This window comes from Corvus moneduloides, chromosome 1 (genome assembly GCF_009650955.1).
Source record: "Corvus moneduloides isolate bCorMon1 chromosome 1, bCorMon1.pri, whole genome shotgun sequence".
NCBI classification, from domain to species: Eukaryota; Metazoa; Chordata; class Aves; order Passeriformes; family Corvidae; genus Corvus; species Corvus moneduloides.
In genome coordinates this window covers 63,860,027-63,882,807 of record NC_045476.1, presented here as the reverse complement: position 1 = coordinate 63,882,807, position 22,781 = coordinate 63,860,027, and the positions used below count along the sequence as shown (strand labels likewise).

The 22,781-nt window shown below is 41.0% G+C and overlaps 2 protein-coding genes across 3 annotated transcripts in view; one reads left to right on the top strand and one right to left on the bottom strand.

The window, feature by feature from the left end:
- The window catches only part of ADAM22 (ADAM metallopeptidase domain 22), a 138,663-nt gene extending 134,247 nt beyond the window's left edge, over nt 1-4,416 (top strand). Inside the window, 1 exon segment of the mRNA XM_032113010.1 lies at nt 1,038-4,416. Within this exon segment, the coding sequence (XP_031968901.1) occupies nt 1,038-1,058 (21 nt within the window). The 3' untranslated portion in view covers nt 1,059-4,416.
- Nucleotides 4,417-10,831: 6,415 nt separating this feature from the next.
- SRI (sorcin) lies at nt 10,832-19,133 on the bottom strand. 2 transcript variants are annotated; one of them, XM_032112994.1, is made up of 8 exons: nt 18,923-19,078; nt 18,198-18,281; nt 15,049-15,118; nt 14,266-14,309; nt 13,096-13,243; nt 12,822-12,935; nt 12,306-12,364; nt 10,832-11,608 (listed from the first exon to the last, which is right to left on the bottom strand). In XM_032112994.1, exons 1-8 carry the CDS (start codon nt 18,968-18,970, stop codon nt 11,582-11,584), a joined length of 594 nt encoding a protein of 197 aa, XP_031968885.1. In that variant the 5' UTR covers nt 18,971-19,078; the 3' UTR covers nt 10,832-11,581. The 2 variants fall into 2 exon arrangements, with proteins under 2 accessions (XP_031968885.1, XP_031968877.1); XM_032112986.1 differs by lacking the exon at nt 15,049-15,118 and having other exon boundaries at nt 18,923-19,133.
- Between the last annotated feature and the right edge of the window lie 3,648 nt (nt 19,134-22,781).

The window sequence follows — 22,781 nt, the reverse complement described above, 5'->3', positions numbered from 1 at the left end:
CCTGAAGCCCAGATTTCACTAATTTTCTTTTTTCAAGCTGAGAGTGTGCCTGGGACAGCCTTTGGGCTGCAGAGGACAGGCAGCCCTGGAGCAAATGGTGTGTTTGGCTCTCCTTTCTTACCCCTTCTCCCAACAACTCTCCTTCAGGCTGTGGGGATAGCTGCTTTCCAGCTTTATGGAAAGGTAACAAAGTTCCAGTTATGGAGCATGTGGAGGGCTTGCAGACCTGGAGGGACTTCACTGCTGTGTGACCTGAGCCCACCCCGGCCCCCCTAGAGTGAGCAGGAACTGCTGGAATGTGTGGTGGATGGTGATTCCCCATACAGAGAGATTTCCAGCTGCTCCAAAAGGCTCTTGCTTTCTTTGTGTCAATTCAGACATAGCAGGTATTGCAATAAACAAAAAAGTCCTGACATTTGCTTTAGAAGCTTTACTTGGTTCATGTTGCTGATGCTGATGAGATTCTCATCATTGTTCTCTGTCCTTTTTTTTTCAAGAAAAAAGGAGTGGAGTGCTGCTGAGGGAACCTGCAAGCTGCTCCATCAGTGCTGCTTGGGGCAAAAGGTTGTGTGAGGTGCAGCACAGGGTTTCCCAAGGCACCTTGGAGCCCAGGCTGTACTGATGTGTCTCAGCCCTGGAGCTGCTTTGGCAGCGGCTCAAACCCACAACAGGAAGTCATGCTGCTCTGAGCAGAGTTAGGCAGATGAGAATGGGAAGTTATCTCTACATTAATATTAGCGTAACTCTGAGGTAAAAGCTGTCTAGTACAAGTTTGATGCTACACTGACATTTCTCCTTCAAAAAGAAAACGGAACTCCCAGCTATGGGCATTTACTATGTTGACTGCAAGTCATGCTGAAATGCTTGAGACTGTCTGCTCACTTGGTGAACAGATAACCACCAGAGGCTGGGATGAGATTTGGAGACCCAAGTGATGTAGATGCAGTTCGCCAAACAAGCTCCTTGCACTGTTTGGGTAATGGCCTGTTTTATCTTGGTGTTCAATGTGTGTTTGTGTTCATTTTCCCTCTCTCCAGCTATGGGAGACATCCATCTAGCTGCACTGTTTTCCTGGGGTCACATCAGAACTGTTTACTTTGGATTTTATAGAAACTCAGCATCACTGAGTCACTGCACATTCATCTGCTCTTCAGACAATTCGAAAGATCAACAGAGATGCCCATGATATTGCAGTGAGAACCTCCTCTCATGTGGAAAGGAAGAAAACAGTCTTTTTTTTTTCTTTTTTGTTGACTTGTATCTTACGGATCTGATGAACAACCAAAATCATAACATTTGACAAAGAATAATTAGCCCAGATGTGACAAGGCTGTTCCACATGGTGACAGATACACTTACCTAGAATCCCAACTACAGTCCACTTGCCAGTCCTGTGTAATAGAGGTTTTTCTCTGGTTTATTGCAGTCCTGAGTCAGACCAGAGTGGAACTGGGAACATGCCTCACGGAGAGCCCAGCCTATGTAAACTTGTATGCTGTATGCATGAACCTTGTGTTCTTTACTTTCCACGTGTAAGGGAAAAACAACATACTGTAGTAGAGATTAGCATGCAGGAGTAAGAAATATAGGATTTTTTTTTTTTTGTGGCAGGATTTCAAGCTTTGAAAGGAAACTATTTGACACAAATGGAAACAAACAAAGATTATACCTTTTTTTTTCTACCTTACATGTTTATAATCTCAGTATACAGATTGTATATATGTAAACATTCAATAATGTCAAAAATAGCTGTTATACGTAAGTGTATTTTGCCAAATGCCTAAAGAAACAGTCATGACTAACATCATCACACTTCAGATTTTCTAATATTATGAGCAGACATCCTTGGAAATACAGGAAGTACAGTACTGTAAAACTGTGTCTCTCAGAAACTGGTGTTTGACCAAAATCTGTACAACTTTTTTGGCATCTTATACTGTCTTGACAATCTCAATTGTACAGTAGACTGTGGAACCAGTACAGCAGCACTTTGTCTTAAATCATCATAAGAGGAACCAGCCAAAATCCCTTGTTTAGTGAGATGACCACTGTATCCTCTCACAGGTGTTATCAAGGATGATTCGGCAGACAACAGAGTCCTTAAGTCATGTGCAGCCCAAACTTACTGGACATTTGGGAATACTTCTAAGTAATCCATTCAGGATGTGGTGATGTGAAGTCCGTCTGTGAGAGTTGCTGTGTGTTTTTGATAGAGCATTTCAGACACTGTTTTAGATGGCAAGGCATAGGCTTATGAGAAGCATAATGATTTCACTGCACTAGATAATAACAGTACTGGGCAAGTGGCCAGTTTCATTGCTGTCTTTTAATTTTTATTCGTTACTGGAATCGCCTTTACCATGTGCTTGAATGCTATGCTTGCTGCCCCTGAAGCCCCTTTGACAATTTTTTGGGGCATTAAACTGAGCACAAGTGAATTTAGCTTAAAAAAATGGGGTGGCGGGGGGGAACAACTCTTTACCATATTAATCTTGTGTGTAAGTTGATGGTTATATTTCTAACACCTGAGACTTCTAAAGGTTATTGTAAAGCAAATGCCTTCTGATTGGGAATTTTCAGTCAGTAAGAAAATGGACCATATTAAATCAGTTTATAATTCTCTGGTTTTCCAAAATTGACTACTTCTTAGCTTCAGGTAGTACCATAGCAGAATAAAACACCTGACTCTGTGTGATGCAGTTGAATGCCCTACCCAACAGCTGTATGATTAATTAGATATTATTGTAATGGGAACATCTATGGTGTTTCTGAATCTTCTACCTCTTTCATGTATTTCCTTTAGTAAGTGAACCCAACACTTGCAGCCTTTTAATGTATTTTTTTAACTTTTACGTCTCTCAATAAAGTCAGATATATGTAAGATTAAATTAAGAAATGTTTAAAGATGTTGGCAGCTGTAAAGTATGTAAGATTTTTAGAAGCACTATATTTTATGATTAGGCTGTATGTTGGATTATGACAAAATATTGGCCTTGTCGTTCAAATGATTTTTCTTCACAGTTGACAGGTTCTGGTAAGTATTTGGAAAAAGACAAATATAAGTGAGCAGAAATGGGTGCAGACTGACCATCTGGAAGGAGCCAGTTACCTGTAATTGCTTTAGGGAAAGATTCTGCATTTTTGTGAAAGGTAAATATATCAATCAGCACTGAAAAATATTTTTTGCTAGGATTTACTTTGAATGTGGATATCTGGATTAAAGATAGTTGATAGCGCTTAGCTCATGAAATTAGGGTCTGAGCCATAACTTGGAATCAATATGTCTTTTTTTGATTTCACTGAACTTTGAGCAGGACCCTCAAGAGGTTCACCCACATTAGGACATTGTGCTAACCCGATCGTCACTGTATTACTCTGTCACATGGTTTTCCCTCCCATATTCATATCTTGTCTTTAGTAACTGGACTGTTCATCATGTGCCTTCTGTGGTATTTTTTTGGATACAAACTGGCATGTAATTTTGAATAATTCTGTTAGATTTCTGTGCATATTTCATGTTTACCACTGTTTACTCTTCCCTTTCCATTTTGCCTTACCAAGAAGCAGCAAGATTTGGCAGACAGAACTGGATATAACATACTGGCTCTTTCTGTGATGTTCATAGCTTCTTGTTTTGCAAACAGATGTCCCTCCTGACTGTATTTTCAATGTAGTATGTACTTCCAGCTTCTTCTGTTTTGGTATAATTCATTTGTAGCATATGATGATACAGTTATGTGTGTAGTGTACCTTTAACACTCACCTTCTCATTTGGAGACATGTAGTGACTGGAAGTCTAGTTGTGAGCACTAAGTTTAGGTTAAATAAACATTGACTTTCACTTTGGTGGTCTAGAGTGAGAATATCATCGGACTTGGGTTTTTGCAAAATTCTTCTGCAGAGGACTTTGAATCAGGTTGGTAACTTGAGAGACCTGAACTGGCAGGGCTGTGTGAGCTTCCCAGGCCAGTGGAGGTTGGAGAGAGAAGTTTGCTTACAAGCTGTCATTTCCTACTTTTAAAATGTAGTGTGTTGGAAAGCTGCCAGATTAATAACCTTGAAGATTGCAAATATTTTTATCCACTGTAGTTAGTTACACTGGCAATAGCAATATAAAGTGCCGCATAATACCTCATCCAGACTAAAATAGAGTACTTGTCACTAATATAGATCAGTCATTTTGACTCATTGAGACTCATGCTTTTATTTTGGTTTTATTTTAATAAATGAACCAGTTATTGCCAACTATGCTGTAGATGCCTGTTGAAGTGGGGAGGCTATCAGTTCTCAACTAGAAGTAATTGCTCATGTGAGCATAGGACCTGCAGGATGAGCTATACTTAAGCTATCTTTATGTATTTCTATGTGGAAGAAGAACCTTGTGTAATTTGTAATAAAATTAATATGACTAACTGATGGAGACTGGAAAATTGAGATCGTATCTAAAAATAATGCTGCACAATGATGCCACAGTTTAACAAGTAAAGATTTACCTACTAATTCTGGATTTGTTGACTTAAGAACTTCAGTAATCTCAGGCAATATACCAGAAATGGTTGTGACTGATAGTTCACATATAGTTTTGTTATGTGTAAGTAAGTAGATTCAAGAAGATTGTTAATTTTATACAGCCTATCTTTGCTTAAGTTGTGAACTTAAGCCAGTACTTGCCAGTCACCTGAAGTGTGACTTGACTTTGAAGATTGCTTCTTCCAAATGATAAAAGAGTCCCTGATTTGAGATGTTGAACCTGCTGAGCTCATGTGCTCATGAAATAATGATCGTGCTGTTGAACAAGTGGACCTTTGAGCTATAGCCTGGATTAAAATTAGAAAGAAATGGTGTCAATAGTTAATGTACTGAAATCCTCTTACTTGAATCCCTATTGCTGGTTTGAACTGATTGGTCTTGTCAACACTGATGCGACAACTCTTTTCAAAACCAGAGCTGAGAATGGGTACCTACACTATTATAGACATGCATATACTACAAATTCTGACCAAATTTGCTGTAATTTCATTGAGGAATTGATTAATGGATGGGATGTAATGTGAAAGAAGGATGAGACTCCATAATCCTAAAGGAGGATGCTCTTCATTTAGCCTTTAGAACTTGCTCTGTCATCGAATCCCATACTTAGTTGTTGTAAGCAGAGTTATCACACTCCAGTGTAAAACTCAGCGAGCTCCTGTTCTCTTCCATCCCCTTTTCACTCCAACTGAAAAGCGTTTTCATGAAACATTCATCCATTAACAGCCTCTCTGAGTTGGCTGACATCAGAAAGCTGCTAAGTTGGTCACCTTTCCACACTATGTCCCTATGGATAGGGTCTTTCCAATGCTGTTAATAATAGTAGGTTTAAATGAAGTATTAGGAAGAAATTCTTTGCAGTGAGGTTGCCCAGAGAAGCTGTTGATGCCCCATCCCTGGAAGTGTTCAAGGCCAGGTTGGATGGGGCTCTGAACAACCTGGTCTAGTGGAAAGTCCTGCCCATGGCAGGGGGTTGGAGGTAAATGGTCTTTAAGGTCCCTTCCAACCCAGACCATTCTATGATTCTGTGATCTTCCGCTCGTGCTATAATCAGGTGATGATGCCTCACGTCTTGTGGATTTTGCACTGGTTTTGCCTGGGGATGAGTTAATTTTCTTCACAGTAGCTGGTATGAGGCTGTGGTTTGGATTTGTGCTGAAAACAGTGTTGATAATGCAGGGAATTCTTTAGTTATTGCTGAGCAGTGTTTGCAATGAACCAAGGCCTTTTCTGCTCCTCACACTGCCCCACCAGTGTGTGGGCTTGGGCTGCACAAGGAGTTGGGAGGGGACACAGCCAGGACAGCAGACCCAAGGGATATCCTAAACCATATGATGCCATGCTCAGCAACAATCCAGGGGGAAGGTTGGCAGTGAGGAACTGCAGCTCAGGGACTGGCTGAGCACTGGTTTATTGATGGTGAGCAATTGTTTTCATTTGCATCCACTTGTCTTTCTCGGGGTTTATTTCTTTCTCCCTTGATTCCCTTTTCATTAATTCTTTCCTCTTATTATTACTGTAACTATTTAGTTTTAATTATTAAACTGTTCTTATGTCAACCTGTGAGTTTTCTCACTTTCCCCTTTCCAATTATCTTGCCCCATCCCACTGGGGGTGGGGATTGAGCAAGCAGCTGTTTTGGGGCTTAGTTACTTGTGGTTAAACCAGAAGACTACTGGTAAAACCACTCAGTGACTAAGCCATCCTGTGTGTCTCTCAACTTCTAGCATTGTTGAAGGCTAAGCTTCTTTAATCACCAAGTCTGTGAACCTAACAGTTGAGCTGTTTCCTGTTTCTCTTGCTCCAAGTCAGAAGATCATCTGTTTCTTTCTCTAAATTGAGTATCAGTGTCATAGGGTAACAATGGACTGTTTGGACCACTGTTTTCAACCACAATGTGATGTTATTTGCCTCATTTTTAAACAGCTTGAGGATTTCAGTCTCCACTGAATACCAAGAATGGATTATCCATCAGACTGCTGAGCTGATGACCCACTATTTGCATGGCTTCCAAATCATACATTTATCAGCAATATGGGATTTGACTTGGATCACATTTGATGCACTCAGTTGGTCAGAGCATGATGTTAATGATGCCAGGGTCAAGGGTTCAATCCCCGTACAGGCCATTCAATTAAGAGTTGGACTTGATGATCCCTGTAGGTCCCTTCCCTAGAATATTCTGTGATTCCTGAAGACAAATTTGAATAAACTGCACAAATATGTGCAGGTTGTGATCCCGTGACTGCACAGTAGGGTGATTTTCCTGTGTGCACATAAATACTTTCCTAATAAGGCAAGAGAAAAATGAAACAGTGAAACTGGTTGTGTAAACATAGCTGCAATATAAAGAGGACTCTCTTAAGTGTGATTTTTGCAGGAACAGGAAAGGAAGTAATGGTTTCTGTCATCTATGGTAAAAATCTCCTTTGACACAAATATTTTCTAAGTCAGCTTATGAAAACCATTTCTGGTGTCTCAAGTAAGGATGCTGATGTAAACTGGAGCTTTGGAAACAGCAGCTTGTGCACCCAGCACATGGTATCTTGTCATTCCACAACAGTTTTCTGCAAGTATTTAGAGGAGCACTACAACAGTCAGCATTCCTATCTCAGCCAAGTAAGGAAAACAAGCAGTAAGTTCAGAACACAGATACTGCTCACACTTGAGACACTGTGCCTGGCTTCAAAATTGGTTCACCTTGTCAGGTCTGGCAGTTCTAGCTCTTTAAAATCCAGTCTACACCAGTTTCAAAATCACTTCAGCTAAACCAGCTTTAAACTGTTTAAAAACTTCTGCTACTTAAGATGGGCCATAATTACAATATAATTCAGAATGAGATGAGAAAAATTTGGGAAAATAAGCACAGAGCAGTTAAAAAGAAACATGTTCTCTAAGGGAGAAGTAAAGTTGTCTTAACAGAGTTTTTAATTGCTAGAGCATAAAATGTCAAAGCAACAAGCTTTTGTTTTTCTGTTTCTGTATTCCTCTGAATAAAAAAGTTTTTGTTTTAAAAAAATCAACATGAGGCCTTAAGACCTTATATATTCTAACTTTAGCATGGAGAGTCTATTTTTACAACCATATTAGAAATTCTGTATATAGGCCTGACTGACCTTGTAAGTAGAGTGGTACGAGCAGCTAGTGATGCAATATTGTAAGGCTCTATAGAACAGCAAATGCTGATTTAGTTTGATTATTGGTACAAGAACTCCTGCTCACTGCCTGTGTAGACTCTGCATATTTTATGCTTGGAAATACAGTCCAGTACATACTCAAACTGTGAATATATAACCTGATTTTTCTTTTCTTAAGGATAAAAATATATTACAATAGGTAATGTTTTATATAGAATACAGTACTTATTTTTATTGTTGCATAAATGCAAAATATTTTTTTCAGAATAGCAAAGCATTACAGAATTTTTAATCTGCTGGAGAAAACACTATTTACTGTATGACCAGTTCTTTCAGCAAAGCTTTTGGGGTGGTATATACCAACTGGCTCTGCCAGCTTCATTTTGTGCTGATGTCTAACTTGAGCATTGCTGTAAAAAAAAAAGCTATTTTTTCACTCATACTAGCCATTATTGAGAGAGGCAAGGAGAATCGTGTTTCACCACTGTGGCTGGGCTAGTATTGGCAAAAACAATGATTTGCATAATATCATTGTCTTTGCTAGTTAAAATCCTTTAAAAATCATACCTGATGTAATAAAAGCGTATGATTTTGACAAACATCAAAGTGAAGCCTTGCAATTTACAACTTTCTAGCTTTGAGTGTGATATTTTTGTCATAAACATTACAGGCATTGGGCTGTTGAATGAATCTGGCTTTCATGTAGCTAAACAAAATGTTGCTTTTTATAAAATCAAATCATTATAATTTGGGGTTCTAAATTCCTGCTCACTTTTAATAATAACAGCGTCACAGTATCCACTTCTACAAACGTATTTAATACAAATGCCTGTGGTTTTCAATGTTACTAACATATTGTAACATCAGTAAAGTGACTTTCAATGACAGACTGTTGTGTGTATTTTGTTCTTCTAAGTCATTGTATTTAGCACTTTATGTTTTACAGCTCTCTGTAAAAAAAAAAGATGTTGCATGCATGGGAGGAGGCTAGTAGTAGAATACAGATGTTATTTTTTGAATTCCAGCGTTGAAAATGATCCAGCGAGCTTCTTAAATCTTTTTCTTAGGGGCCTGCTGTTCTCAAAGCTTGCATGTTTAAGGGCAACCTAGAAAAAATATGTTTGAAACTATGCCCAGTGGTTTGCTCAAAGGTTGAGAGCACTCAACCCCACTTGGTGTCACTTAAGTATCCTTCCCAATATGCCTTGTGGGAAAGAGAAACCATTAATTCTGAGATAACTGTTTCTCTAAAGCAGGTAACTTGCATATTCGGTCTGTCCACTGAATCTACTCTTAACGGGGAAGCAATTTTCTCAAAGGTTTCAGGTGGCTTTCTTTTAGCTATGACAGCAAACTGTAGTAACTCCTTAGCATCTGTATGTATTAGCTTAGTTTCTCTCTAAACTTGAAAAATGATGTGTCTCATCAGTCCCTATGAATACACTGGATTTTTGAAATGCTTATGGAAAACAAAAAACTATTTTTTCTTGAGGAAGCTAGAATTTTCTCCTGGTTTTGGAACAGTTTTTTTTCCAGTTTTCACTGGTTTGTGTTTACAAGATAAGAAAACCCTATTGGTTCACACTGTTTTCTTGCAGCATTTCACTGCCCAGTAACTGGCTGGTGCCAAAATACCAATTCAGCCTGGGGAAATAAACTGAGAAGGACTTGAGTTTTGGGTCCTTGGGTCTTGAGTGCTTTGGCCCACTTGAGTCAGCTGTCCTGAGTTCCCTCCCAGACTCTTGCCCACACTCAGCCTACTCACTGTGATTGCAGAGTGAGAAACTGAGAAGACCTTGATGCTGTGCAAGCACTGCCCAGCAACAGCTGAAACACTGGTGTGTTATTGATGCTGATTAGTCACAAATCCGAAACACAGCAACCTTTGGGCTGCTGTAAGGAAAATTAATTCTATCCCAGCAAAGCCACTACAAGACCAGAAACACAACTAAGCAGAAGTGAAGATGTGTGGGTAATGAACATTTTGGTAGAGATGTCTTACTATTTTTAGTAAAATTAACAGTGTAAGGATGAGCCGTGTATTTATACAAAATAGTCTAATCAAATCCCTACAGGAAGAACAGCCTTTGTTTCATACTCTTACTAACCTCATCAGCTGTCAGTTTTGAACTGCAACAGAACTGATTTGGCTGCTACACTCAGATGAACCTTTATGGACTTTGGTCATTCCATTAGAAATACTTTCTGTAGTATTCCATCTGTTTCCCAACTTCATGTGCAAGAGGACAATGTACTACCAGAATATGGATGTATAATGTCATCTATGCCTTTGAAATTCATTTTTGAGGGTAGAAGGAGAACTAGCTTCTGAAGTGTAACTACAAGCAATATCCAAAGGATTCTAAATTCAAGCAGTAAGTACAAGTTGCTTCTTTAGGTGAGACCAGCCCACTTTGAATTTATAGCCCAGAAACTAAAGACAAGGATTTCATAGTAATCTCCACAAAGCAGGGTATACTACAGTATCTCCGAGCAAGATTCCTGCTCTGAAGAGTCGTTTGTCCAATGATGTATATGCATGTGTCCATATATATGCACACATGTATGTATAGTTTTGCTTTCACTCCTTAATGCAAAAATTCCTCTCCAAAAGTGCCCTAAACTACTTATTTAAGAAATATACCTTTAACATTCTTCTGGCGTTCTTTGCATTCACAAGCAGTAAAACATCTATCTCTCTTCTGTGGTAGGCAGAAGTGACCAAAATTAACAGAAGTTTCATTAACTTACTTCACTGGAAAAAAGTCTGAACTACCTCTGTACAGTTGTGCTGCTCCCTCTTTCCATACAATGCCCATCTTCCCCTCAAAAATCTCTACAACAAAAGCAACCAGAAAACTCCCACCTAACAAAAATCCGTTTTTTTTTTCCCCTGAAAAGCCTCAGGCAAGTAAGTCTTGCCTGTCTGTATCTGCTTTCATGAACACTCTACAGCATTGGTAACATTGCTGAGATCTGAAAGAGTAATCTGGCAAGATTTTTTTCCAAGTGTGTTTTGGCCCGTGTATGTTAGTTGGCATATTGAGGCAGGAGGGCCACTTGCTAGGGGTTAAAGTGGAGGAGATAGAAACATTCCTTTACATGTAACTGAAGTCTGTCTGCCTGTGAAAGGACAATTGATGCACAAACTGACACAGCACAGCTTTTGTATGTTTAAAAGTGTTTTATGCAGTGACACAAACAAAGAAAGAATCTTACAGGAACAAAGCCCCCTGTACCAGAGCACAAGGCTAGAAGAGTTCTCTGCTATGTTTTGCTGCATCCCTGCTTAAAAGAAGTTCTAGCAGGTAGTCTTAGTGCATGGTGTCACAGGCTTCATCTCCAAAAGAGCTGACAAAATAAGCAACCAAAACTTACTTATGTTCTAACAGACCAGTGCAAAATGACCATTCCAAAAGCCCTTTCAGTTTGTACATCTGTCTTACGTTGTCAAAGACCAGAGAATATGTATCCTCTGAAGTCATACATGTGTTACTGTTTAAGTCAGAAAAAGATAAGCTGCAGTCCAGAAACTGATTTTTGTGAATCATGGGAAAAATTAAGTAGACACATTACTGAAAATCTTACCATTTGCATGATCTGAGTTATACATAGTGAATTGCAAGTTTATGAAAATAAAAGCATCTTTAATAATCACACATTGGAAGTTAGAGACAACAGTACATAAGTAGTTTATATTCATTATCAAGACTAAAAAAATGTGTGTGAAGTGATACCTTCATAAAATATGCAATTTCCAATATTGAGATACACAATCATTGGAGGACTTGGCAAAGCAAAACACACACTGGAATGTTAAATCATGATCATCCACAGCTTGCGTCCTTTTGATTTAGATGCTCGTAAACCTGGAATGTTAAATCATGACCATCCATGGCTTGCTTCCTTTTGATTTAGATGCTCATAACACACTGTATGAACTGAGAAGAAAATAACCACTTATTAGATGTACGGCAGAGAACGGCCTTTTACTTTTTCTCCGACAATACTCATTGTCACTACACTTTTCTGTAAAGAAATTCAGTCCACGAACAGTAAAGCTTTAAAATACCTATGAAAATATGCAAATAGTTAAAGCATCTCCTTAATGATAACAACAACAAAAAACAACAACAAAAAACTAGCACACATGGCCCTCTTCCCCCCACCAAAAAAACCCCCAAACCCCAAAACACCCAAATCCAGAATGATTTTAATCTAGTGTTCTCTTTTAGCAGCACAGATGTGGCTAGGAAGCCCAGACCCACAAGCCTGACTGAATGTGATTTGTGTCTGTTTCCACCAGACCTCCACCAACCTTTCCTGGGAAAAATGCCTACCAAGCTTTAAAACAGAAAATGAAAAACAAGTCACAGAAAGTGATGCTAGCAAGTGGTGTAGCTTCTTGGATCTTCTTGAACCCCTCTGGTTAGAAGTTCAGAAAAAAGTACACAACATTTTATAGAACTCTGTAAAATACAGGAAAGCTTTTTGAGACAATACTCAACAAGTCCCAGAACTTTTGGGTTCTCACTCTACATGTAGGGAAGGTAGGCACAAACTCAAATAATAACATTGTCTTAAGTTTTTCTTTTGTTTTACCCTGGAATTTTAATAGATTCCTTAAAATTCACTTACATCATCATAGTGGAAGTTCACAAAACCCTGCTGAGTTGTATCCCTTCTTCTAAAGCATTCTGCAAAAAAGCATTAAGAAAACAGAAACCGGGTAAGAAGAATTACAGATAAACAATTTTTTTAAAGTGTATAGTACTTTCCTAAAATTCCCCAAGTCACATGACGGAGAACTGATGAAGAATACTACAGTTAATTCCAAGACTTAATTTCCCATTCTACATTTTTGTATTTATCATATACAACCCTTTATGTTCTGGTAATAAACAAAGTTTTCCAATTTTGATAACGTAACTCTTCCAGTCTCTGGAGTAAACACAGCATCAGTATAAAGTCCTTTTTTTCATGGGAATTTAAACAATCCTCTATCTACAGTTGTTGCACTTCTGCCTGTAGACTATTGAAAGAAACCTCTTTTGTAGTATGCCAAAGTTGAACTGGAGATAAGTGAACAATCAGGTTTCATTAAATAGAAATATATTATGGGGATGACAGTAACAAGGCTATAATCCAGCATACCAGTGAGAGCTCTGAGTTTCACACAGCAGGCAATGTAATCATCGAATGCAATCTTCCCTTGAGTGCTGTATCGCTTTGTGATTGCAGTCACAGCCTGTGGGCTCAGTCTAAATCCTATTTGAAAATAAAAAGTCTTACTGTGAAAAGACAGGTAAATTAACAGAATCCAACATGTTTTCATTGGAAATATCACATATTAGTTACTGCAGGATGAAAACTGTTACTGGGAAATGGTGTAAGTCAGTGTCAGAAGCAAGAACAATTCACAACTTACCCATAGTCATCAAGGCTTTCTCCAGTTCCTGGCGATCCACTGTGCCACTTCCATCACTGTCAAAACTTACAAAGTGTTGCTTCCAGCCATTGACCACAGCCCAGAGTTCTTTAAACTCGTTAAATCCCAGGGTGCCAGACATATCCCTCTGATTTCAAAGCTAAGAAAAACATTTCTTAACTAAACAAAACCACCAACAAAAAAGACAAACAAACAAGGCATCTCTCTGTAGTTAAAAACTCTTGCCTGAAGGTCAGTATTAGTAAGATTTTACTATTATTTATGTTTCTTGTAGAAAACTAACTGAAGTATCCCCCAGCACAGATGGAGGTAATACTGCCCAAAACCTAAGGTGAGAGAACCTACTCTCCCCATTTCTTCCCGGTGAAACTTGCTAAAGCCATTTTCTCTTTGTGACTTCTACTTTAGTTGACACGCTTCTCTTTTACCTGCTGCTATATAATTGTAACCAATTAAATACATAGCTGAAATAAAAATAGATGCCAAAGAATAAACTGTTATATCAGTTCTCTCATACTCTTAGTGGCTTGTTCAAGGTGAGCTAGGAGCCCTTCCAGTTTCATTTCTGCTTTTTTCTTTTTCAGCAGCAAAACTTTCAGTTTAAGCTTTGGCTAAAAAACCTCCCAAGATTCCAACCTTACACAGTATATCTAAGTCTTCCATAGGTCCTACTGCTGAATGCCACATACCATTCCATTAGATACTCAAACCTGATTAATTAATGGAACAGGATTTAGGGGGACTTAGATTGTATTCAGGCTGTGTAGTACAAATACTTAAAATTCATTAGGAAGGATGAAAAATTGGAAAGTTGTCCTATTTGAAAAGCACAATAAGTGATTTGAACAATACTTTATTCTGGGCCACCAGACGTGACCCTTCATACATTTAGTGGAGCAACAGTTTCCCAGGCTTAGAGGGATACCACTTGTTGTAAAAAGATTGGTCACTGAGAGCCTCATTTATTACTACTTCTTCATTCTTTAAAATTAGTAGGAATGGAGTTTTGTAGCTTCCCAATCACACTGATCACAAGACTTACCAAGTAAAGGCTGAATGGAAACTACAAAGCATTTTCCAAATGTTTTGGCACTCTCTCATCTTTGCTTACATAATGCAAAAATGTTTACATTTCGTAGTAAAGGATACATCCAGCATTGAGATCATAAGTCTGCAAGTCTCCAAGTTGAAAGCTGTTAAAATTAGAAAAAGGAAAAATAAATTAAGACCATAATCTTCAGTTTTGTCTAAACATAAAATTTCAGATTTATGATAAAGTGAAATTATATACTGAAATTGAAATTATATATATTATATATATATAAAAATATATTGTAATGCATAAAGTATTATGTAATTGGTTCCCCTGTATACAGCCATACCGTATTTTGATCCAAGCAAGAGCCATTACTTGTTAGAAAAACTGACAGTGGACAATTTGGAGGCAATTCAAGTTGCATTTAAAATTAACTTGCTCTTATCTTAATCCTTAACAGTTTTGGGTTTCAAAGTGGTAATTTATGTTACCCCCCACAGACACCACTTGTTCAAGCCAGTTTCACTCACAGAAGCTGTGAACTGAACAGGAGGTATCTCAGCAGAGGAATCCTGCCACAGATTTTGGTCATTATCAAAGCTCAGCTCAAGCCAAAGCAAAGCATCTTTTTAAGAACAGTCTGTCCATTACAAAACAAACCACTTCAACTCCACAGCCCAGCAGAGCGGGGAGCTAAGGAGGCTGAGAAGGCAAGTCCTTGGTGCACAGAACTGAATACAGAGAATTTACATTTCCAAGATTTGGAAAGGAAACCCATTTGCCATGCAAAAAAAAAACCCCAGCTCTGCAGAAGGCACAACTACAAGCATTTTCTAGTATGGGAAGAAGACTTAGTGCGCTTTAGATTTGCTTGTTTATTTAAATTGTTAACTTACGTTTATATGCTCCTGCAATCCCTGACTGGGTGAGACATCTCTGTAGCTCATCAGCATCTATTTGTCCATCCTTTCGATAACAGAAGATGTATCAGCTATTGTTTTAACACCCTCTCCCAGGCTGCTTATTCCCAGTACCCACTCCCTTTCCAGTGGCATTCCATTAGCTACCCTTCTCAAGACATCCTCATAACTGACAAATATAAAAATTCCAGTTTTTTTTTAAATTTTAAGTTGCTAGCGAACAAGCAAACGCAGAAAGCAAAGAACTTTAAAAGAAAAACAAAACAAACCCAGAAAAGATACCTAGCCACATGGTTGGAAAATGCCTCACTTCCAACAAATCCTGCTCCGGGCCAAAGAGAGAAAACAACTGCCAATTCATGGAAAGCAATGAGCTGTCAGAAGCGGAGCTGGAATTCTAAGAAGTTTTATTCCTCATATCCCCAACAGGAAGTTTGGTTCACAGAGAGTTTAATTTAACCTCATTCAGGAATGGAACATTATGTCTGTAGACACAAAAAAATGATGCCACTTCTGTAACGCATTAGAAGATGAAAAGCCGAGTCAGGGGAGATTTAGGTTGGATATCAGGAAAAGGTTTTTCACCCAGAGGGTGGTTGAGCACTGGAATGGGCTTCCCAGAGAAGTGATCACAGGACCAAGCCTGTTAGAGTTCAAGAAGTATTTGGACAACAGACTTGGATGCTTGGTGTGACTCTTGGGGTGTCTTGTGCAGGGCCAGGAGTTGGACTCGATGATCCTTGTGGGTCCCTTCCAATTCAGCATATTGTATTATTCTGCTGCTACAGCATTTTCCTAGTGTTTTTAAACCCACTTTTGAAAGCACTTTTTTTCAAGAACAGGGATATGCTACCAAATGGTATGGTGGGAATAGCACAGCCTGATAACCTTCAGAAATGAAGTATCATTGTTTAAAAGACAAATAGTAGTTCTATGTTAAATGATATTTGACAAGGTCTGGGAAAAAAAGCAACATTTTGATTCTATGTAAAGTTAATGGCAGCTAAACACAAAACTGCTTCCAATCTACTCCATCAGTCTAATTATACAGATGTATTTAATGCTTTATATTCACAGGGGGGAAAAGAAGATTTGAAATATCTATTAAGTAACTAATCTCTTCAAAGGCTTTGTACCCTCTGAAATAAAGATAGGAACTGCGTAACTTTAAAACAGAGGAAGATAGAAAAGCATGACTGTAATCAAGATTAACATTACCAAAAAGATGCTTGTCTTTTTTTTTTTTCAGTAGAACATAAGCAGCTAAACTAGACAATGCATACGGGCTATGCAAACAGGCTAAAAATTACATTACTACTTCCTACAAAGACAGACTCAATTGAATAAAGATTTGAAACAATACTTTTTACTTTCTTCTAGGAAACTAGTTCATCAAGTCAAAGACAAGATCCCTGTTGTAAACTATTTCAAAGAAAGCTCAGAGAAAAGATTATATATTATATAGGCATAAAAACAACACAGAGAGCAGCAAACCATAACCAAAACATACTAATTCTTCAGTAAGTACATATGGATAACTGAGATCTGGCTTTTTACAGAGTTGCATGGGTGGCCATAAAAGCAACTGATAATTTTTCTGTTCCATTTCACTGTCTCCTTACAGGGTTTTTACTTCTGCACAGCCACTGGTCCCAGAAACAGACACCTCAAATTCCAAGGATAACTTCAAAAGCCTGAGTTCATTTCAGTAAGGAATTATTTCTACAAAAAGAAAGTATTTCAGAGCATTAACTTAAGTATTCTGAAGTGCTAACTTGATCATACTGGTTCCCCCAGCTTCCAGTATCCGTATCTATGTTTTGCTGAGGTCCAGCTCCCACCACCTCTTCTCCACAGCGCTGTATCCTGTTTGCTGCTACCCCCCTTTCTCTTTACAATAGGAGCTTATTCATGTTTCCAGCGTCAGTTACTGGCTCCACTGCTGATTCCTGGCACACACCCAGGTGGCACCTGCACACAGAGACATCTCAGCTGGCAGACAAACTGTCAGCACATTCAGCAGAACTCAGCTGGGCTCCACCTTCTCAGGGAGGCCTCACTACACAGAGGTCATTCCAGTGTTCTCCTTTACTACAAAAACACACGGTCTAAATATTTTCGTAAGCAGTTAGAAGAAAGTAAGATACAGACTGCAAGATGCATTATTAATTCAAAAGAGTAACACAGAGAACAAAACTAATCCAAGTTATGGTGGGAATCTGAACATCAGCTAATATTGCTGAATTCAAACATTCATGTTGTGGTTGTACCTACCCAAGGATAACAGATCCAAGAGCAGAGTTTTAGATCTGCACACACCCTACAAGTGTGCAATAAATAGCTATAATATGGCCAACAGACACGGAACTTCAGTTCAATAAACCTAACTTAATCGCTCCTAAGCTCTGTAGTACAGTTCAAACAGCACTTACTTCTAGTAACATACATGATCATACAAACAATATATGCCACAAAATTACAGGAAAGAAATTAAAAATGCAGTGCAGAATGACAGGGAAGAAAAAAAAAAGAGTTGTGAATGCCTTTCCTCTAAAAGAATAATCACTCTATGCTACCAGTAAACCCAGATGCTGGCACAACCTATGACTGCTTTTCCATTTGTGAGTCTACTAACATCATGTAATGACCTCTTTCCTATTAGCATTTCCTGCTCTTACCCAGGCCATCCCCACAGCCCATGCCTTCCACTGTTTCTGGTTTCTTTCTCCTAAACTTGGCAGCATTCACCAGCCCAGAGCTGAGTCACAAATCAGTTACAAAATTTCATGCATCTATATATTCCCTGCATATACCTATATAGGAAATATAGGCATACATGCATATATTTGTAATTGTATGTATGTATTTACACATACAATATAGAAACTAACAGCATTATTCAAACTGTATAGTTCCTGTATGTGTACAGCTGTAACACAGACTAATACAGATATATATAGCAAATAGGCGAAGTAAAACAATTCTGGATTTTTTTTTTTAAACTTGAAATACCAGTTTTTCTCACTGCAAATACTAGGCATTCCTCCTTCCAAAGGTAGAAAGTATTCCCCAGGAAAAAAAATCCTGAAGTAAATAAAGAAGTAAATAACATTTTATAGGTTTACCTGCCCTCCCACTGCAGCAAAATAACCATACAAAGGATCCTGAGCTTGTCCAGGGAATGCTGGTCCTCCTGGGGGTCCTCCATACTTTGGAAATCAAGAAGAAAATTAATTTTAAATCAATGATTCAGTAAAGGATCCGTACTTATCAACTTATGTTTTTCTGTACACACCATGCCAAAAAAAAAACCAAAAAAGAAACTCCCTATGAAAAAAAAACCAACAAAAACCCAACAAAACAAAACCAGCTCTCAGTTTCGGTACTGATATACTAATTTCTCGTAATGTAAGCCGATCAGTGTAAAACCTTGCACAGGAGCAAGCCACTGATCTAGATATAGCTTGGTCTATCCCACCAAGGTTTCATTTTATTCTACTACTAGCAGAAAACGGCCAGAAGAAATAATAAGGCACTGCAGATTTTTCTTTCCACCTCAGAAAAGTTGAGCTAAACAGATCTCTAGGGAAAATACATGGAGGAATATGCATTAAGTATGAAAATCTTTAAATAAAACTGATTCTTAAGTGAAAATCATGGAATGACACCTCAGCACTGACTTTCGCCCCGCGGCAGCAGCTGCGTGGGATGTGTCTCCTCCCTCCCTTCTCCTGCGGGCGCAGCCCCGGGTTGGCGCCTGCGGCACCTCCCGGCGGGAGCAGCCCCCGCCTCACACGGCTCCCGCCGCGCCCCCGGCCACATCCCCCCGCGGGCCCCAGCCCCCGCTCACCCCGCCCTGGTAGAACCCGCCGGGCGCCGGCTGCCCGGGATACGCCATCTTCGCCTGGCACCGGCTCCGGCGGTCCGGCCGCGCCTGGGAGCAACCACCCGGATATGCAGGGAGGGCGGCGGCTTCCAGCCCCGGTCCTTCCCGGAGCCCGCGTGCCGCCGCCACCCGGGCGGGGCAAGCGGCGACCTGCCGTCATCGGGGCAGCAGGCGGTGCCGGGCGGTGCCGTCGGGAGCTGAGGGACCACCCCCTCCGATCTCCTCCCGTTCAAGTTCCCCCTCCGGCGCGGTGGTACAGGCCTATGGCCCCGCGGCGGCATTTCCCGGTGCAGGAAGGGCGCGGCGCGGCGCTGCCTCGGGCCGCTCGCACGGGTGGGTGGGGTGGGGTGGGGTGGATGGAGCATGGGCCCGTCCGAGCGGGATCGGGTGGGGAGTGCTAAGTGCGGGGCTGCCGGCGGAGGGGAGTGGGCTCAGGTCCCGGCGGCTCCCGGCCAGCAGCTGTCAGACACCCGCGGGAGGCAGCGTCCGTGGACGGAACTGCTCCGCTGAGGAGGAGAAGGGGGAGAAGGAGGGGGGGGGCGGGAAGCCACCGGCCGCGGGCAGCAGAGGTGAAGCCGGTCCCTGGCGCATCCCGGGACTGCCGCTCTCGGGAAAGCGGTGTTCTGTGGCGGCTGTGACCCACTAAGGCGACAGGAAAGCTCCCGACGTGTTCGCTGGTGAATCGTCTGAGTTGACGTCAGATTATTTTAGAATCACCGGCTCGTTATTTACCAAAAGGCCACAAGGCTCATAAACTCAGTAGTTCGTGCATCTGTATCGTGTATCACAAAACGTGTCCTTACCTCTTTCGGTACCGTAGCTTTTTCTTCAGATTCGGACCACCTGTCCCTGTTCTCAAAGGCAGAAAACAAGCTGTACAATTTCTCTTGGGTCTGTAGGTCCCCAGCAGGAGCTGGGGGAATGCCCGTGTCCTACTGAAGCGAGGAAGCTCTTTTTGTATTCAGTCAGGGGCTGCTCCGGGTTTGGGGATTAGCTGGAACAGCCCCAACTTTGATCCAGCAGTCTCCTCCTGGCTGGAGGAACTCACCGGTACAGCCCGTGATTTGCTCCCACTGACCACCCGGTACCCCAGGGAGCAGCATCAGCCGGAATGGCCACAGCTTGGTCTGAGCTGGAACGCGACTTTGCAAAACATAGAACTCCCTCCTTCTCCTAGTGAGAGCTATTTAATTCAGTCGAAAGACAATGAGAAATCAGTTGCTGGAGTCTGTATGACTGAAACCTTCTGATGGAGACCTTGTAGGGTAAATGGTCTGCTGTAAGAAACCTGGAAGCATAACATTTTCTGTTTATTAGCATAATTTCTGCAGAACTTTATAATTTGAGTAGAACCTTATCAATTAAAGCATGCTAATTTATGGTAAACTTTCCATTAAAAGTGTCACCCTCCTCATCTTCTAAGTCATCCAGTAAACAAGACTTTCAGATGTTATCTGTATAGCATATATTTTATTATTCTAGCACTAATTGCACCTTATAACTGTTAACAGTTGCCAGTGACATGAAAACAAAACTGTGGTGTTCTGTGTAATTTAATAATCAATAGAGCTGCAAAATGAAAGAGACAAATCATTCATCATGCAGGATAGCATATATGAAGCCCATCTTTTCAGGTGTAGTGGTTTGGTCCAAAATACTCATTACTTATTTACCTTCTGTGAGATAAGAATTAGGAGAAAGCAAAACAGGCACAAAACTTAAAAGAATATAAAAAGTCTATTAACCTACCTAAAAGAAAGGAAAAAAAAGAGGAAAAAAAACCAAACCACACCTTCAGATCACTTCTCCCCCCACCTTTCTCCCTTCTCCCACTGACAATGTAAAAAGACAACCCTTGAGATGTTCAGTCTGTTTACCACTTCCATAGTAACCTTGTTCAGTTCACTTAGGGGGAGGAGTCTCTCTTGCTCATGCTATGGAGACATCTCCACAAGAAATTCTCTCATAGCTTCAGTATCACAACGAGACAGCCGCCCGGCTTGGTTCTCTGCTCGCATCATGTTTCTGCTTTCGAGGGTCCAATTGTTACAGTGCAGATACTGCAACATGCGTATCAAACAACGAGGCCCGTGGAAAAGAAATATATAAGGACCGACTCTTGATAGATGTTTCAGAGAGATGTTTATTTCTCCAGCCGCATGGCCGGGGCTCTGCCGAGGAACTGCTCAATCACGGGACCCGAGGGTCCTTGCCCACGCAGGGGAACACAAAACAATCAATGGGGAACGAAGCTGACCAGGGACAGGGAAACCCCGTGCCTCCCCCCAGGGCCCCTCTCCCAGGACCACATGGCAGGGGGGAAGGGACCCCGACATCCAATCTTGAGCTACTGGGGTACCATTTTAAGGTTGAGCTGTTCAAAAACAAAGGTCCTCTTCACCCATCTCTGGGAGCATCTTCATTTCTAAGAATAGAGGCCCTCCCCCTTCCCTGGGAGAAAAAAGGTCCTCATCATCTCTAGGACTATCTCTGGGAGCATCTCTAGGAACTGAGATCTTTCTCCTTCCGATTTGGAGCAAAAGGGTCCTCATCACTTCCATCTCTCCCTGTTCAAACTTCACATCAAATTACAGCTGCTTCAGCATTTGCTTATTTCAGTGCAGGTGCTTTTGCTCACAAGTACAGTTTGAACGCTCCACCCCCCATGCCTTCATGAAATTACAACGGGTACTCTGATATATCATAGTCCATCACCACCATAGCTTTACAACAGAATTTCAGCTTGAAGCATCTCCTCTTTCTCCTCCCTCAGGTTTTTTTCAGCTCTTCTTTCTTTACTTAATGTCTGCAGCACTAAAAGGGTTAATCTCACCCAGGCCTTGCAGCTGGAATTTCGCTTATCACTGTTGCTCACATGATCTCTGCTGGACAGCGGTGCAGCTTCAGCTGAATCTTGGCCGCACTGCAGAGGTGGGGAGGGGAGCCGGGCCACACGTAACAGTGCTGTGGGAGGGCCATGGATGGAACAGGGCCGCACAGCTCCAGGATGGCTGTGTCCCAGCCTGGACCCAGCCCAGCCCGGACCCAGCTCAGCAGGTCCCGGCCCGGACCCAGCCTGGACCGAGCAGGGCCCAGCCTGGGCCTGCTGGGCCCCGTACAAGCTGAGCCCAGTTACCTGTCCCAAGCCCGGAAGCAAGAGAAAGCTTCCCGGGGTTTGTCCATTCTTAAATGTGGACCACAGAGACGGTCAAAATTTTAAGTGGTTTAAAAAATTGTCAATATTCAAACTAGCCAGTTGATAGGTTCCGTCAGGTCACAGAGGAAGCTGTAAGCACCTCTTTGCAAGAAAATCACTTCTGGAGTTACGCTAACCCATGACGTCAGGGCACCTGAGAAACACAGTAGTGAACCTGACTAGCTTTGTGACTTAAGAAATACATATCTCACAAGGGTATTTGACTAAGCCTGTGTCTTGGGGTGACTTTATGACGTGTATCCTATGTCGCTGCCCTATGCCCAGAAATTAACTTTGTGCCTTTCTATGCCTCTAAACTGAGCCTGAGAGGGGGAAGGAAAAACCTGAGCAAAACTTTTTCAAAGTGGTTTGCAGCTTGTTCAAGGTCACACAGAGATAGCGTTGTTTTTCCATCTGCGGCAGGGGAGGGAGGAAGCACCCGGCTTGCTGCTTTCCAGTCAGCTTTTGGCCAGTGGTTCAGCTTCTTTTTCTCCGGAGAGAGACTGAGAGTTGAATTTTTTTCCCTTCCCTGGAATTTCGGATTTTCTCCCTTTTCTGCTGGACTGCTTCAGTATCAGAGCACATTGGGAGAACTTTCCACCAAGCGCAGAGGGCCTGGCCCTGGGC